We start from the raw sequence: 14,142 nt of genomic DNA, 5'->3' as shown, positions 1-14,142 counted from the left end.
GTGGAAAGAAGCATTGAGAATCTACAGAACAGTGGTTGCATCCAGCCCTCTTTGACTGCAGGAAGAGGATTGCATTGCACAATGCATGAAGGGAGTTTTTATGGGTGGGAATGGAGGAGTGGGGAAAAGAGGCCATAGTGTCTCGTAAAAAGAAATTTGAATCTGGATTTTCAGTGGTTTTATATGCAAGAACATTTCATGCCATGAGTCAATAGTTTCTCCTCATGTGCCATCCTTTGGTGAGCACTAAATGGACCAGAAGAATCTTCTTCCTAAACTTGCTTCCATAACTTGAGTATCATTCACTTCTGATCTTTAAATATATGTGTATGTAATATATAAACTGTGTATATATAATATATATTTAAGTAAAATCATGATTCAGCTTCCATCTATAATGGAGGGAGCTCAGAGGATAAAGTGACTTCTTTAGCTTTACAGATCCCATAGTGTTGGTTTGTGTTGCTTTATGATAAACTGTTGCAACTTTTTATTTTTCTTTCTTTTGTTTTTAGATGTTTTGTGCACTCCAGTTAACATGATTAGTAATGGAGAGACTGTAGTTTCAATAGACTTTTGAGGGGTGGGGAACAGATCTTGAATAAAACACTAGTTTCATTCAAATGCAAATAAACACCACAGAACGGTTTCATTTTGTTGAAATCTAAAGTATTTTGTGTCTCAAAATTGGGGTATGGCAATACTGTGCGAATCTAGAGCAGTATGAATGCAATTAATATATTTCAAATACCTGTTTTACATGTAATTTGACAGACCTAAAACAAATGGATGGTGGTTTTGAGGACTGATTACTGTCCCTTTAAATTGATGAAAATGAGAATCTTGTAGCTTATTGCAAGCCATGGAGTCCACTTCAGTGAGGAGAGAATCCTGTGGCCCTTCAGTCTGAGTGTTTTTTTTTTAAGGTGGAAGATTCCCCCTTCCAGTCATCTCCTAGCAGATGCTCTTGCAGACAGAATTGCTATCCTGATATAGTTGCCAGAGTAGCAATCCTTCCGTCCTTCTACCCTCTTCCCTTTCCTCATTTTGATTCTTTGCTTTATATTGCGTTGCTTTTTAAAATGAAGAGAGTGCGGGTATGCTAAAATGTAATACTCTTTTGTTTTATTTGCTATAATCATTTGCTGCTTGTGATCCCATTTGAGATTTAATGCTAATCTGTGCTTTGCCTTGGCTTTCTGCTTTGTGTTGTCTTGTCCTGCTTTTGTGTTTTTTGTTTTTGTCCTACAACCCCCATTTCTTTGTTTGTTCGTGTGTGTGTTATTTTTTATTTCTCCTTCATGCTTGTCGTTGTCTGCACTTGGCTTTGATTGCAAAAAAACCAAACAAAAAAAAACAAACCAACCAAACACAAACTGTGGGGCCCATAAATCTACATCATTGAATATCCCTGTCGCCGTTGATGACCTGCTCTCTGCTCCCGCCCCCTCCTTGGCCTGCTGTGATTGGTGGCTCCGTTGCTTGGCTTGGGCTGTTGTGTGTGGACGGAACAGTTCACCCAAATATGGCCTTCTTGCTGACAGGTATCATTTCTGTGAGAAGTGCTTCAACGAAATCCAGGGGGAGAGCGTTTCTCTGGGGGATGACCCATCACAACCTCAGACGTGAGTAGCCATATATCTGCTTGGGATAGTTATTTATATATTTTTATTTTTGTGATTTCTGATCTATAGCATGATCTAAAATGCACTCTCAAAGATTAGGAAATACCTAGGCAATAAAGGGGTTTGCTTTAATCTTTCTTCAAGAGTTGGACCAAATACTGAGTGGGGGGAAATTTAAAAATCTGGATTTTATCTTAAGTGTGAGTGGGGACATCTGTCTTTCAAATCCTGGACAATACTAAGAGGTCAGGATATATCTTCACGTGAAAATTGACGTTTTTTAAAGGGTAGGGTGCATAGCAAACATCCTTCTAGATCTCCGCTGAATCTATGCCCTTCTGCTTTAGGGAGTTTTTCTGTTCACTCTTCTGTCTTCTGCCTAAAAGTACAAGCAAGAACAGCTCAGTTTTGCCATTGAGCTATTTAAGACCCTTTTTATTGGAGCACTATCTTGTAATCATATAAGACAGAGGTGGGCAAACTACGGCCCGGGGGCCACATCCGGCCCTCTAGACATTTTAATCTGGCCCCCGAGCTCCCGCCGGGAAGCAGGGTCTGGGGCTTGCCCCGCTCTGGTGCTACAGCTGGGGAGTGGGGTCGGGGTCTTGCCCCACTCTGCACAGCTCCTGGAAGCAGCGGCATGTCCCCACTCCGGCTCCTATGCGTAGGGGCAGCCAGGGGTTCTGCATGCTGCCCCCACCCCCACAGCTCCCATTGTCCAGGAACCGCAGCCAATGGGAGCTGCAGGGGCAGCACCTGCAGACAGGGCAGCGTGTAGAGCGGGCTGGCCGCGCCTCCGCATAGGAGCCAGAGGGGGAACGTGCCGCTGTTTCTGGGAGCTGCTTGAGGTAAGCACTGCCCAGAGCCTGGCCCCTTGACCCTCTCCCGTGCCCCAGCCCTGATCCCCCTCCCGCCCTCCAAACCTCTTGGTCCCAGCCCGGAGCACCCTACTGCACCCCCACCCCTCATCCCCAGCCCCACCCAAAAGCCCACCCCAGCCAGAGCCCTCACCCCCTCCCGCACCCCAACCCCCATTTTCGTTAGCATTAATGGCCCACCATACAATTTCCATACCCAGATGTGGTCCTCGGGCCAAAAAGTTTGCCCACTCCTGATGTAAGAGATGCTGCACAGTTGCTGATGGGCAGACGATTTGGAGAGCTTGACATGGATTTAATTGTTTTTTCTGTAGTAATAGTAGTGGAAGTGATGCTCTGACAACTGCTAGGACTTTGTTTGCTTCCTCATGGCTTGCAACAGAGAATTCCAGTGAGGAAGGAAACCAATAGCATGGGCAGATGAGTGCACGGTTGTTAGTTTGCAGATTAGGGCCGATATTGGACTCTCCAGGGAAACTCCTTGGAGCATAGATTCTACAGGGGGAAAGAGGTAGGGAACGCAGAAAATTCCCAATCTGGGTGATTGGAAACTGGCATATAGGAAGGAAGGTACAAGATGATGCCTTTGACTGGAAACAAAGGTTATCAGAAGCACAAAATGGCCAAATCTTGGTCACAGTAAGGGATATGCTACTATCTAGAATAGCTGCAGAGGGATCATTTATACCTTGGATTGCTGTGGGAGCACTTGTCAATTTTCTTTGGGGCAGAGAGAAGTGGGTGTTGTGGCCTTGGTATGCTAGTCAGCATTTCCAATAGTGTCCCTAGAATCAAAGGTCACAGTTTACTCATGTTAAATAGTTTTATGATCTGAGATCTGTAAGACTTCTAGACCATATGAACTGCCACTTGCCAATCGGCAATGTATAAACCACATTGCACATAAATTAGGCAAGTGAATAGCACAATTTGCAACAGCGTCAGGTAGAATGAAGAAAGGCGGCCCTCTGTGGTGAGTGCTGCTTAATTTCTGTATACCAAATTTTGTACTATAATTGCAAATACAAATAGTTGAACTGTATTCATTATTAAATTTAACTAGTAAATGGTGTTGAAATGTCTATTAACAGTAGTAAAATGAAGAAAATAATTCCTAATATGTGGTGTACTCCCCCCCCCATCCTATAAATAAGTGGTTACTACATAATGAATTTGAAAGTCTCCTCCTTCAAATGAGTCAGTAGTTAATTTTTTTGGTATGCCACCACCCCTTGTTTCATATTAATTTTGGTGCAGCCTGTAAACTCATAGGCCCCATTACCTTGAGTCCAGTCTTCTCACTCTGACAGCATGTTTTTAGAAGAAAAGGGTTGGGAGAGAATAGTAACAAAACCAGAACTTTTTGATGTGTGAGATGAGGAATAGCATGTAACTTCTGAGATGATAGGGAGGGTTGGCCCTTTTATATAAATCTCATATTTGTGGGGAAGGATGACTGCATCCTGCAAAACCCAGGCTGAACCCTGAAATAGAGGGGATAGGAAGGGGAAGCAATCCCATGCAACTTGGACTGATTCTCTGTTCCTGTGATAACTTCAGTGCATGCTTCTCTCCACACGCTCAACCCCTCCAAATCTCACAGCTCTACCTACTGTCATTTAGTGTAGTTTTAGGTATTGATAGTTCAAAGCTGTTTAGTTCTTTGAGCCAATGTTACTATGCCATAAACCACATCCCAGATATCCATGGCTGGGACCCCATCACCAAAAGACTCATAAAGGTTGGAGGGATTTTTCTGTTAAATGGGGAAAAAGATAGTCCAGATTAAGTGAGAAGCGGTACAGCTGGGTACCAGGGCCAGGCTGCAGGGGGAAGCAGAAGTTTTTTTTCAAGTGTTACTCCAGGAGGAGGCTATTATAACTGGTCTCATTGTGAAAGGGTCTGAATAATCCAGGTTGTTTTGAGAATAGAGTATTCCCTCCATAATAGCTTATACCAATTTTTCCATAGATCCTTGTAGGAACTATCTCTCATAGAGGAAAGGTATGTTTCATAAACTAACCCAAAACTAAATTTTAAAAGGCTTTCAAAAAAGAAATATAAAACTAATGAGCCCCAAATTGAGATAGCTATATGCCATTCCAGGGTGTGCATTTAGACTACTGGTGCACTTCTCCGGTTCAAATCTACCTGAGGCATGCACTAGTAATCTCATTTCTGGGAGGAGCAAATGTCTGTACAAGTCACTCTCCAATAGAACAGCATCCTTGCCCCAGGGCAGGAGCAAGCACATACTTTGTGCTCAGCCATCTCATTATGAACTCTTTCTTACTCCTATACCCACAGCATCGTAAACACTTAAGAAATCCAGTTACAGTGAATGTGCCTGGGCATGCTCGAGATGCGGGAAATTAGTATACTATGAATGCTTATCTTATATCACAACTAAGTTTTTATCACCTGTCTCTTTCTCCTTAGTACGATAAACAAAGAACAGTTTTCTAAGAGGAAAAATGATACACTAGATCCTGAACTGTAAGTAATACTCTGGCAACTCAACTTATTTATTTTTAAATCTATATCCCCAATCTCCTCGTTCACCCCCTGTGAAAAAAGCCATCACTTCATAGTTTTCTTAGCTTAATGCTGCTCCATTAATTGGCCAGCAGGGGCTGGTGTGCAAGCACTAAGTTTTGCATTCTGTCCTGAGACTCCAGATCGTCACAGATCTGCCTGAGAAAATGCGATCTTGAGGTTATGGGCTGCTGGAGTTGCAGAGTCCATTTCGTTCTTCTTGAATTCTGATGTTTGATAGAAAACTGCAGTTAGCTGTGCTACTTGAAGCTCTTTCTTTTGGTGTAGTGCGGGGTGGCCAAACTTACTGACCTTCTGAAGATTGTTGTATGCGGCTCAGAAGTTCGAGAGCCATGGCACACCTGATGGGGCTCGGGGCTTCAGCTCCGTGAGAGGCACCTCATGGGGCTCGGGGCTTCAACCCCGCTCCTGCCGAAGCCCTGAGCCCCGGCAGGTGAACCCAGTGGGTCTAAAGCCCCGTGACCCACCTCCTCACAGGGCAGAAGTCCCTGCAAGGCAGAGGGCCAAACCCCTCTTTCCTCCCCCCTCATCCCCCGTAGGTGGAGAATGGGGGGTAAATAGTGCGGGGGGCGGGGGCTCAGTGAGCCACACTTTAATGGTAAAAGAGCTGAATGTGGCTCACGAGCCACAGTTTGGCCACCCCTGGTATAGCGTATGGAGAGGTCAAAATTTAGTTCAGATCATTCTGCAGCAGCATTTTTCTGCTCTTGGTTTCTGTAATCTTCCTACTTTGCAGGCAGCTATACCAGGATGACAGAGTATGTTAAATTATACAGAGTTGGCTGCTATTCTGTCCTTCTTACTGGAGAAAGAGTAGTGGACATTCAGGTGCTGGAGCCAGTGGTGACCAGATAGCAATCTGCTTCCCCTACATCTCCCCAATGCTTTTTTATCATCTTTTAGCCCTTAATCCAGTCCCTAATTCTGCCACCCACATTGCAGCTGCTAAAATGTCTTAATTCCTAATGAATAGGTCAGAGGGGCTCATTCCTACCATGGGATCAGTCAGTGTTGCTTTTCAATTTGGCAAGGGTCATGGAAGGAAAGAATGAAAATATGGCTCATAACTCTATCCCTTCCATCGTTGTTGTAGTGCCTCTGCAGTCCAAAGAGTAAAATTCAGAGGCTGCTTCTGATCCCAGGCACCTAGCACAAATGACACCGGTCCACCCTTAAATCTCTGAACTCTCAAGGAATAGGGTCCCTGTCTCCCTTTGACTCTGTGTGTTAGGGAAGGCATGAGGTACGAGTCTTAGTACACATTTATCTTTGAAACATTGTTAGCTTAAGTAACCCTGTAATTAGTGTAGTTGATTTAATGTGCTCTCTACACTTTTTTTCTGACATCCAGGTTTGTTGAATGTATAGAGTGTGGGAGAAAAATGCACCAGATCTGTGTGCTTCATAACGAAATAATCTGGCCATCTGGGTGAGTTTCTTCAGCTTTTGCTCCCTTTCTTGAATAGATGACATTTGGTTGGTGTACAGGTGTTGATGTGTATATACCTACATTTTGATACGTTACGTTTTATATATATGAAATCCTATGTCTAAAAAAACTTGATCCAATGGGAGACATTCCATTAGCTGTTAACATTTTAAACAATATCCAATGTCCAATAAACTTAAATATTGGATGGTGTCTTGATTAAAATGTTCTGCATTTCTTACCATTGCTGATCACTAGGATACCTTTATGTAAAAGAAGAACTTTTAGATATTAGTTCACTGAAGTTACGATTGTCCTTGACCAGGAGTGCTGATGTCATAATTACTAATTGCCATTGCTTTATATTGGTCTGTTTTCCTTACTCTTTGGGATATGTATTTCTGTGTAATATAAACTTCAGTTTAAACATTTTGGCATCACTGAAGAATTGAACTGGTAGACTGCATCTTCTTGACCCCAGCTACGAACTGTTTACATCCTGAAAGGCAAAGGTCTAAACCTCCATTTGTATCTTGGCTGGACTTGCTGTAGATCTTTCTTAATCAGGAAACTCAAAAGTACAAGAGACTTTAGTAAATTTAAATTTTATTAGTGTTTCCTAATTATAGTGATTAAGATAACAAATGATCAATTATAATTCTGCTGTAAGTAAATTTCTGTAAAAAGAACTCGTACTTTTTGCTGATTGCACAATTTGGGGATTTGCCATCTTGCTACTCCTATTCCTGTTTTTATAAGGGTGGTTGGCCCTTAACTGCTTGGGGAAGAATCCTAGGGTTGTCCAGAATTTTTTTTGTGTACTAGGATCCTAGAATTTTCTATATTCCCATCAGACCACTAGTTCCTCTAACCAGGATCCTGTCTCCATCAGTGGTAATACCTCAGGTTTCAGAGGAATAAGCCCATATTGTAAAGATCAACTGTGTTCATGCTCTGTTCATTCAGCTTTCTCATGTTCTGTCTTGAAAAGCTCCAGATGTTAAGATGACAGTAACTTTCCACTAGTAGAGTTACTGCCATTCTCTTCCTCCTATCCTGTTTTATCCAATATTTTCAGTGTGGCTGTTCCCTAGTCTTTTACATCTGGTAGAATGTTTTGTTCCTGATGTTTCAAACCTATGTTGTGAATCTTACTATGAGTACCTTAGCAGCATTAGGTATGGGGTTATTCATTCCTTTTTCTTGTTTCCACTTCAGCTTTGTGTGTGATGGCTGCTTAAAGAAAACAGGACGAACCAGAAAAGAGAACAAATTCTCTGCTAAAAGTAAGTCCTCCTGATACTTGTTTAGAGAACATTTCAGGTGTATTAGCTAGATTTTAACAATGTATTGGGGGAGAAGGGGAACTTTCCTGTTCCTCTTTTATTTTATTTTTTTTAGCATTTTAAGCTTTTACTTAAATTCTGGGGTTCCATGTGTTTTGGGATAGAGATGGGAAGATAATTTCAGCCAGATCACTTCCCTCATATTTATTCAAAATGCACACATCCAACTTACTAATCAGTACTGGGTTTATAATGGCAGGCGCCGGGCCCATGCTCAAAAGGGGGCCGGGCCCCCTCCACTTGCGCTGCGCACGGAGCAGCTGGCTCCTTTCTACCCCCCGGCTCACCAACACCACCATTCACTCCTCTCGGCCTGCCGGCCAGGACATCTCTCTGCCGCTGGCCCCACCTGCCGGCTCCTCCCCACCCCCGGCCCCTCCTCCCTGCCCCTGGCTTGCTCCTTTCAGCCAGCTGAGAGCTCCTTTCTGCCCCCGTCACCAGCCAGCAGCCGCCAGTGGATATAGGGGCAGAGGGGAGCCCGCTGCCGCTCCAGTCTGGTCACCGTCCACTTTGGGCTCCCCTGGGCAGGGCCCGTCTCTCCCTGCTGCTTTGTGGAAGTGTCGGGCTGGGGAAGTTGGAGGCTGCTTCACCCCCACCCTCCTTGCCCATGCAAGGAAATGTCTCCTCCACTGTGAGCACCATCAACACAGGCGGGTAGGGCTGGGTGGGGCCCCCAGGGCACGGGGCAGCTCTGTGCTCCCGAGTGTCAGCTGTCCTGACTCCTAGCACTGTGCTGGGAGGGGGGGATCCCTGCTCTGCGCTGGCGGGCCAGGGCATGGGGGAGTGGGTCTGTGGGGGGCGGGGGAGGGAGGGATGCTGAGATGTGAGGGGGTGGGAGGTGCTGGGCAGTGGAGGAGGTTTGTGTGTTTTGGGGTGCTAGGCAGTGGGGGTCTGTTGGGTGGGCACTGTGTAGTTATGGTGGTTGGGGGCTGTGGGGAAGGGTACTGGGCAGTGGGGGTGTGGAGATCTGTGCATGTTGGGATGCTGGGCAATGGGGGGGGTCTGTGGGGTACTGGGCATTTGTAGTGGGGCTGAGTGCGGGGGAGAGGGTGCTGGGTAGGGATGGTGGTGTGCAGGGCACTGTATTTGTGGGGGGGGGGGTGCTGGGTGGGCGGTTGTGATATGCAGCGTGGACCCACCCCCACGGGGAAGGGGCACAGGGCTGGGCGGGCCAGTATGCATCTGGCAACTGTCAGTTTGTAAACAGTGCCCTCGCGCTGGGCGGAGTGGGGTCGTCCACGCCGTGCCTTGCCCCGGCCAGCCGCTCGCTCTAAGGCCTGACCGCCCCATGCCATGTTCCATTGCCCCCATAGGGGCCCACAAATATGTTTGGTGCCAGGTCAACAAAAGATTAATCCGGCCCTGTTACGAATGTATTGGTTTAGGGGACTGTTAATGTGGGATACAGAGCCTTTTACCCCAGTCACTAATACTACTAGTGTTGAGTGGCTCCTGTATGATTGCTGTTTTGCTTAAATGTGAAGATAACACATTCAAGTCATCCCCACAGCTGGGACCTCTAGAAGTCTTGGCAGAGTAGACTATTTGGTTTGACCACAAAAACAAAACCACTCTTTCTCACTACTAGAGGTGGCTTCTCCTTGGGCAGGATTGATATCAGGGTGAAGGCAATGTGTAGGAAGCTTCTACTGTCATTGTCTGTTCTTTAGACAAAGGGATTATTTTTAAAGCTTTTCAATCTGACACCTTTCACTCTGCTTTAAAATGCGTTTAAAAAGTTGAGTAAATAGTTGCATTTCATTTTGCTCAAACAGCCCAAACAAAACTTGACTGACACTGGGGTGTTAGTAATTGCATAGTATAAAAGTTCTACCTTTGTAGTGAGCTTTTCTGACAATGGGCAAGGAGGCAATTTAGAGAACTGAATTGTCTTGAAATGTTGAAAAAATAGTTGGGTTTGCATCTTAGCCATCCCAGAGCTTTTCTCTTCAACTGCATTCTCCTAAAATGGAAGCCAAACCACTTTTAGACTAGTGCTTCAAATTAGACCATCTGTATGCTTTTTCCATAATCCAAGCGTCCTGGATTTACTGAGAGGAATGGGAGGGCTGCTTCCAATTTTGTTCAATTAGCTGGGGTTTCCAATTACTTACATGCAAATTTTACTCACGATACTATTGTATAGTGGGGATTTTCAGGAATGTGCCAAATGTGAAAGTTGGAGGCTGTGGACAAGAAACTGTTAATATTACAGGAGTGTCTACAGGCTCAAAAAGAGATTGGGGCCTCATTGTGTTCTTACTTACATGAACTTCCAGTTTCAGCTATTCCTTCAGATGCCTGTATACTTGCTCTTCCTTTGTTTAGGTTTCCTTTGAAAGGAGAGATGACTGTAATCCTTGTGGATATAAGTGGAATAGTTCTATTTAGTAGGGGTTTTATTTATCAAAAAAATGGGTGAATTTGTCTTCAAGAGAACGAAGGTATTGACAGTATTGGCTAGAACCTGACAGGGATAGGCAGCCTGAAACTTCCACATGCAGCATGTCCTACTTACTCTAATCCTGGGCCCAGTGCCCTCATTCATAATCTAATACATAAATAGAGAAATAGAATTTGAATGTCCAGTTATGCATATGTTAAGAGTTTTATTGTTTGTGCAGGGTTGCCATCTACAAGGCTGGGTACCTTCTTGGAGAACAGAGTGAATGAATTTCTGAGAAGACAGAATCACCCTGAGTCAGGAGAGGTCACAGTCAGGGTGGTTCATGCCTCCGACAAAACTGTAGAAGTAAAACCTGGAATGAAAGCAAGGTACATCCCTTCAAGTCCTAATGTTGCCTGCTCCCAGCATCATCCCAAAAGATAGGTGTTTGAGTTTTCTACATTTGCTGCTATTTGGCAACTGCAAAGTGTGTGTCTAGTATTCAGAACACCACCAACAGAGCTTTCTTGATTGGCTGTCAGTGATGTCACACCCACCTGTATTATATTGCATGAAGTACATTAAAGTTCTGGAGATTAAAACTAAACAATTTTAAAATAAAGCTGTGTTCCATTGTATTGTAGCTTTGATTATTTGTATTTGTTGCTCTCTAGTTTTGTCCTTTATGTAAACACTAAAATCCCTCCACTCCAGAAAGATTGAGATGAAACATGAACAAACTTTCAGGATAACTTGGGACACTTTTCCTTCTCTGGGATCTAGTTGTCAGGGTTGGCTTTCCCATTGCCTGTGACAAATGGCTCTGACCATGCGTTGCAAATCCTCTCTTAATTACTATCTTTATGTATCACCATGTGGTGTTCTCTGTCCTGATGGAATGAAAGTATTTATTACTCTCCTCTTTATCTTATGATATCTGCAGGTTTGTAGACAGTGGAGAGATGGCAGAGTCCTTCCCTTATCGAACAAAAGCCCTGTTTGCTTTTGAGGAAATTGATGGTGTAGACTTGTGCTTCTTCGGTATGCATGTACAGGAGTATGGCTCCGATTGCCCCCCGCCTAATCAGAGGTGAGGAACTGCAGTGCCAGTCATGGGAGGTTAAATTTTACTTTGCTCAGAAGTCTCAGTGGGATGAACCTTCTGAAGTCCCAGATTTAAAACTTCAGTGTAGCATAATTAAATTTTTGTTGTTCATAATAGTATATCCCAACACAAAACAGTTACAACAATAAGGTTATAGTAAGTAGGAATTGAAGACAGGTGGGTGACAGAATGGGCATCTGGTTGTGGTGTTCCAGCAGCAGGAAACAGATGGATTTTGGGGTCTAGTTTGTAAAGAAACAGGGAGTCAGTGAGGAAGAGGGAGCAGACTGTTCTAGAGAGTGGGGGAGGTCAGATTTTGCAGACCAGAGGTGATGTAAAGGAAGGTGAGTTCCTGGAGGTAGATGGGACCCATAGCCTTTGAAGACAGTGGCTTGTGCATTAGGTACTTCAAGGACAGAAAATACCATGGATGAATGTATATAAATACTGTGAAATATTTCTGGCCTTCTGTTCTGTAGTGTCATGTATTTTTTTCCCTGTCTTTGTCTAGGCGCGTATACATATCTTACCTCGACAGTGTTCATTTCTTCCGCCCTAAATGCTTGAGGACTGCTGTCTATCATGAAATATTAATTGGATACCTAGAATATGTCAAGAAATTAGGGTAAGCCTTTAATCCTTCTTCCTAATTTACAGCATCCAGTAGTGTGCTAGGCACCTCGCAGTGCAGACAAAATGATATGGACCCTACCCTGAAGAGCATGCCATCTAATTTCAACCAGTAACTTAATGAAAGGGGCAACAAAACCGTGGGGGATAGGTTTAGGAGGAGGAAGGGGATATGACACTGCAGTGAGTTGTGGTTTCTCAGCAGAGACTTGTGGAACAGTTTTTTAAAGGTATAAAAGACTTGGAAGCAGGCCCCATGTATTATGCTATGTTCCCACCATGGAATTTCCTTACCCCAGTATCTGTTAAACTGCTATATGAAGCTCAGTCCACTACTTTCCTGGCATGGAGGGGAGGACTGCTGCTAGCTAAGCTTCCGAAGGCTTGTCTTCGCTACTGTGCCAAATCGGCGCCACTGTGATTTAGCACATCCGGTGATGACACTGTACATTAATGGGAGCTCTCCTGTCAACGTAATTAATCCACCTCAACGAGAAGTGAAAGCTATGTCGCGCAAGAAAGCATCTCCCACTGACATAGCATGGTGTAGACACCACCTTAAATCTATATAAGTTACATTGCTGGGGAGTGGCTTTTTCACACCCTGGAGGGATGTAACTTAAGCGGTAATGTAGACAAGGCCCTAAAGTGGGATGGGGGATCTGCAGAGACTGTTCTCAGTGAAGCAAGGAAGGATACTTATAACTGGAATTTTGAGTATATTGTCTACTCTCTTTTCCCTGGTTTTGGGCGTCTTTCAAATTACCAATAGATGGAAAGGAACTGAGGGCAAATTTGGCTTTGTGGTCCTATAGCCTTTCACAGTTATTAATTTCTAGATGATTTCAGGTTTCATGGTACTGAAACATATGCTCCCTAGGAGCTACAGAGGAAATATACTTGGAGAACTCCCAGGTATAGAGGAATTTTCTTCCTTTAATTGGCCTTGAAGGCCAAGGGAAAGGAATCAATGCTGGGAAAGTAAAGTAGGTTTCAGAAGACAAGGTAGTTTTTGGAATCTCATCTGGTAAGCAGTTCATCTGTCTTGTTGGGGAAGGAAAATCCTGGCTCCTAGTGCTGAAATAATCTGTTTCTTTGCTCTGAGAATTTACACTTCTCTCATCTAATTATAATGCAGTTGGTAGATGACCGTTGCAAGTGTATGTCAGGCTTTAGTGATTTTACCTGTAGATTGGGGGAAAATGCTTTGTTGCCGCACAGTGTAGGTCTGTGCATTAATTAGTAAAAATATGCATGCCCATATTGTATGCACGTGCCAATCAAAATACAACTCAATGTTTTTATTAATGGTATCCATTGCTTATATATAGCGACTGCTCTAGAATTTAGATCAGGAAGAGGATTGCAGTAGTTGTCCATCTTGTAGTACCAGCAGACTTTGTGCTGGCTCCACCTTGTGGCTGAAAGGAATAAAAGACCCTAGTGATAAACATCAGCATTCTGATGTATTGATGTTTTTTACAATGGCAGATATACAACTGGACATATCTGGGCCTGCCCACCTAGTGAAGGAGATGACTATATTTTCCATTGCCATCCTCCTGACCAGAAGATACCCAAGCCCAAGCGACTGCAAGAGTGGTATAAAAAGATGCTGGACAAATCTGTGTCGGAGCGCATTGTCCATGACTACAAGGTTGGTTAAATGTAAACTAGATGCAGTCGGATTTCATGAGCAGTCTCTTTTGGTTCTCTTCCCACCGCTTGTCCTGCAGTGTGGGATTATTCAAAGAAATTTGTAAGGCATTAACTTGTGTTTTAGAACTGGCTTGAGTATTTAGCAGTCTGGGGTTAAAATACGTAAATCCTATCTAAATCACACATCTTTTGAAGCCATTTTAGTAAAAGAGGTATGAGGTAATGTCACATCTTCCTTTGCTCCCAAAGAAATAGAAAATCAAAGCTATAGGCCATGGGAATACTAAAGAACAGCCAATATGGAGTTAATCTTTTGGGGATATCTTAGCGATTTAAAAAAAAACCAACCCTAACATACATGGTTGGGCTGCTGATGCAGTTAGGACCTCAAGTCTACAGGTTTATGTTGACTTGAGATCAAGGACTGTAGGAAGTGGTGTGATATTGCTGTTCTGTCTAATAAATGGGCTTGCAGTGAGTGGCTAGCAGTCTACTAATGGGGTTTTTTCCCTGTGGGGACTAAATGTC

At 43.9% G+C, this 14,142-nt stretch overlaps 2 protein-coding genes across 12 annotated transcripts in view; one reads left to right on the top strand and one right to left on the bottom strand.

Moving 5' to 3' along the window:
- SLC25A17 (solute carrier family 25 member 17) overlaps positions 1–14,142 on the bottom strand; it is a 421,378-nt gene that overhangs the window by 329,731 nt on the left and 77,505 nt on the right. The gene's annotated exons all lie outside the window — the stretch shown is intronic.
- Positions 1–14,142, top strand: part of EP300 (E1A binding protein p300) — a 154,177-nt gene that overhangs the window by 94,907 nt on the left and 45,128 nt on the right. For 7 of the 11 annotated variants that reach the window (XM_065563268.1, XM_065563299.1, XM_065563280.1 and 4 more), the window contains exons 20-27: positions 1,515–1,625; positions 4,943–4,999; positions 6,411–6,488; positions 7,707–7,774; positions 10,459–10,609; positions 11,164–11,310; positions 11,837–11,950; positions 13,447–13,612. In XM_065563268.1, coding sequence (XP_065419340.1) covers positions 1,515–1,625; positions 4,943–4,999; positions 6,411–6,488; positions 7,707–7,774; positions 10,459–10,609; positions 11,164–11,310; positions 11,837–11,950; positions 13,447–13,612 — 892 coding nt within the window. The remainder of the gene's footprint in view (positions 1–1,514; positions 1,626–4,942; positions 5,000–6,410; positions 6,489–7,706; positions 7,775–10,458; positions 10,610–11,163; positions 11,311–11,836; positions 11,951–13,446; positions 13,613–14,142) is intronic. The other 4 variants (XM_065563293.1, XM_065563277.1, XM_065563286.1 and 1 more) reach the window with 1 other exon arrangement.

Source organism: Chrysemys picta, chromosome 1 (assembly GCF_011386835.1).
Source record: "Chrysemys picta bellii isolate R12L10 chromosome 1, ASM1138683v2, whole genome shotgun sequence".
Lineage (NCBI taxonomy): Eukaryota > Metazoa > Chordata > Testudines > Emydidae > Chrysemys > Chrysemys picta.
This window is presented reverse-complemented; position numbering and strand designations above follow the sequence as displayed.